This window comes from Carassius auratus, chromosome 43 (genome assembly GCF_003368295.1).
Source record: "Carassius auratus strain Wakin chromosome 43, ASM336829v1, whole genome shotgun sequence".
NCBI lineage: Eukaryota > Metazoa > Chordata > Actinopteri > Cypriniformes > Cyprinidae > Carassius > Carassius auratus.
This window is the reverse complement of record NC_039285.1, coordinates 241,814-244,313: the sequence shown is the minus strand read 5'-3', so window position 1 is coordinate 244,313 and position 2,500 is coordinate 241,814. Positions and strand designations below refer to the sequence as shown.

The 2,500-nt window shown below is 44.8% G+C and overlaps 1 protein-coding gene across 1 annotated transcript in view; it reads right to left on the bottom strand.

The window, feature by feature from the left end:
• Nucleotides 1–1,410, bottom strand: part of LOC113061341 (homer protein homolog 2-like) — a 15,489-nt gene extending 14,079 nt beyond the window's left edge. The window contains exon 1 of the mRNA XM_026230379.1: nucleotides 1,187–1,410. Coding sequence (XP_026086164.1) covers nucleotides 1,187–1,188 — 2 coding nt within the window. The 5' untranslated portion in view covers nucleotides 1,189–1,410. The remainder of the gene's footprint in view (nucleotides 1–1,186) is intronic.
• Nucleotides 1,411–2,500: the final 1,090 nt, after the last annotated feature.

Below are 2,500 nucleotides of genomic sequence, written 5' to 3'. Positions count from 1 at the left end.
CTACAGTATCACATCAGACAGTGCACTATAGACCCCCTGAGGAACAGTTCCACTCATTCTCTACTATAGGAGAGGAAGAATTGTATAAACTTGTTAAATCATCTAAACCAACAACATGTATGTTAGACCCTATACCATCTTAGGTCCTAAAAGAGGTGCTTCCAGAAGTCATAGGTCCTCTTCTGACTATTATTAATTCCTCATTGTCATTAGGATATGTCCCCAAAACCTTCAAACTGGCTGTTATTAAGCCTCTCATAAAAAAAAAACAAAAATTGACCCCAAAGAACTAGTTAATTATAGACCAATCTCGAATCTCCCTTTTCTGTCCAAGATACTAGAAAAGGTGGTATCCTCACAATTATATTCCTTCTTAGAGAATAATGGTATATGTGAGGATTTCCAGTCAGGATTTAGACCGTATCATAGTACTGAGACTGCTCTCCTTAGAGTTACAAATGACCTTCACTGTAATGCTGATGATACTCAGCTCTATATTTCTTCGCGGCCTGGTGAAACACACCAATTTGAAAATCAAATGGAATGCATAGTCGATATAAAAAACTGGATGATGAGCAGGGATTGGGATTTCTATAGGACATTGCCGTTTTATGACACAGAAGGCCCTGCGTGCTTTATCTCTCAGTTAATTCACAGCATGGTTAAAGTTTCCTGTGGATGTGATTTTCAATCTCAGGTACAGGTAGTTGTAGTGTGATGTGTGTGTTATCATTGGTGCCTAATGTAAATGTGTGTTGTGTTCCCTGGGATCTGGATCTTTTCTGACACTCTTTCTGTCTCTCTCTCTCTCTCTTTCTCGCTCAACACACACACACATTGTCAAACGTAGTCACCAAAGGTAAGCCATGTCAAAACACTCTTCCCTGCATTAATGCTGGCAGTTACAATGGGTGTTGCTGCTGGAGAATCATCAAGGTGTGCACTCCAGTGCGGCCATGACACACACTCACACACACACTCACTCACACACACACACACACACACACACACACACACACACACACACACACACACACACACACACACACACACACACACACACACACACACACACACACCCAAGGCATCTTTGCTTTGATTCAGCTTGATCTCTACATTCACTCTTAGATAACATAAACTGGGTTAGTTTTGTTTCCTAATTACTAGTTTACTTTCCCGTACTCACATTTCTGCAGAATCCCAAATGTTCTGTGGCTCCAGAACTGCAACTGAATCAACTAATTTTATCAACTTAAAAAAAAAATACTTGACAAAATACTTTTGGTATTAACATTAGTGAAAAAAACAAAACGAAAAAACAAATCGCAATAACACACTAACACAGTGATGTAAAGTGAATCAGTTAAAATATGCATGGGCTGTGAAGCGTGTGAACGGAAGGGGAACTCAATCTGCCGGAACCTTCGGTAAAGCCGTTAGGGAATCAAATAAGAGTTGCACGTCACGTGTCATACTGGTATTCGGCTTTTGTGCAGGTAAGATTTTACGTAATAAGCCTAAACGCTATTATTTGTCAGTCATACTGAAACGGTCTGCTAAAATCTCTAGGCACCCGTTTCCGTTAAGAGCACCATGTCTTGTGCTACTGACTATGACGTGCAGTTCGCGTCGCGTTTCTCCGCGGAGGACGCAGAGTTCCAGCGGTACCGGGAGCGCGCGCCCGACCCACCGCCCGTGCTCGAGGACTGGAGAGCGGCGCGCGGACGCAGGGACAGACGGTGAGGGCAAGGATCCAGAGCTGTTTAAGACTGATGTATGTGTGGCTGCTACTGAATGAATATGTGTGTTCCCCGTTAGAGTCCCGGAGCAGCGTCAGCACGAGCCCCGCGGGGCATCATTTCCCGGACCGCCGCAATGAACGGAACTCCGGCGCTCACGGCCAGAGGTCACGTTACTGACCACGGCGTCGGCTTCTGATCTAGTGTGCGATGTTTGTTTGATCATTCCTTTCTTTGGTGGAATTATACTTCCATTTGTAAATAAAGCTGTTCAAATGATCTCCTGTGTCGTCTGTGTGTGTCTGTGTGTGTGTGTGTGTGTGAGAGAGAGAGAGAGAGAGAGAGAGAGAGAGAGAGAGAGAGTGTGTGTGTGTGTCTGAGAGAGAGCGTGTGTGTGTGTGTGGTCTGAGAGAGAGAGAGAGAGGAGAGGGAGAGAGAGAGAGAGGAGAGAGAGTGTGTGTCTGAGAGAGAGAGAGAGAGAGAAGTGTGTGTCTGAGAGAGGAGAGAGAGTGTGTGTGTGGTGTGTGTGTGTGTCTGAGAGAGAGAGAGAGAAGAGAGAGAGTGTGTGTGTTTGAGAGAGAGAGAGAGAGTGTGTGTGTTTTGAGAGAGAGAGAGAGTGTGTTGTGTGTGTGTGTTGAGAGAGAGAGAGTGTGTGTGTGTTTGAGAGAGAGAGAGAGTGTGTGTGTGTGTGTTTGAGAGAGAGTGGTGTGTGTGTGTTGTGTGTCTGAGAGAGAGAGAGTGTATGTGTGTGTTTGAGAGAG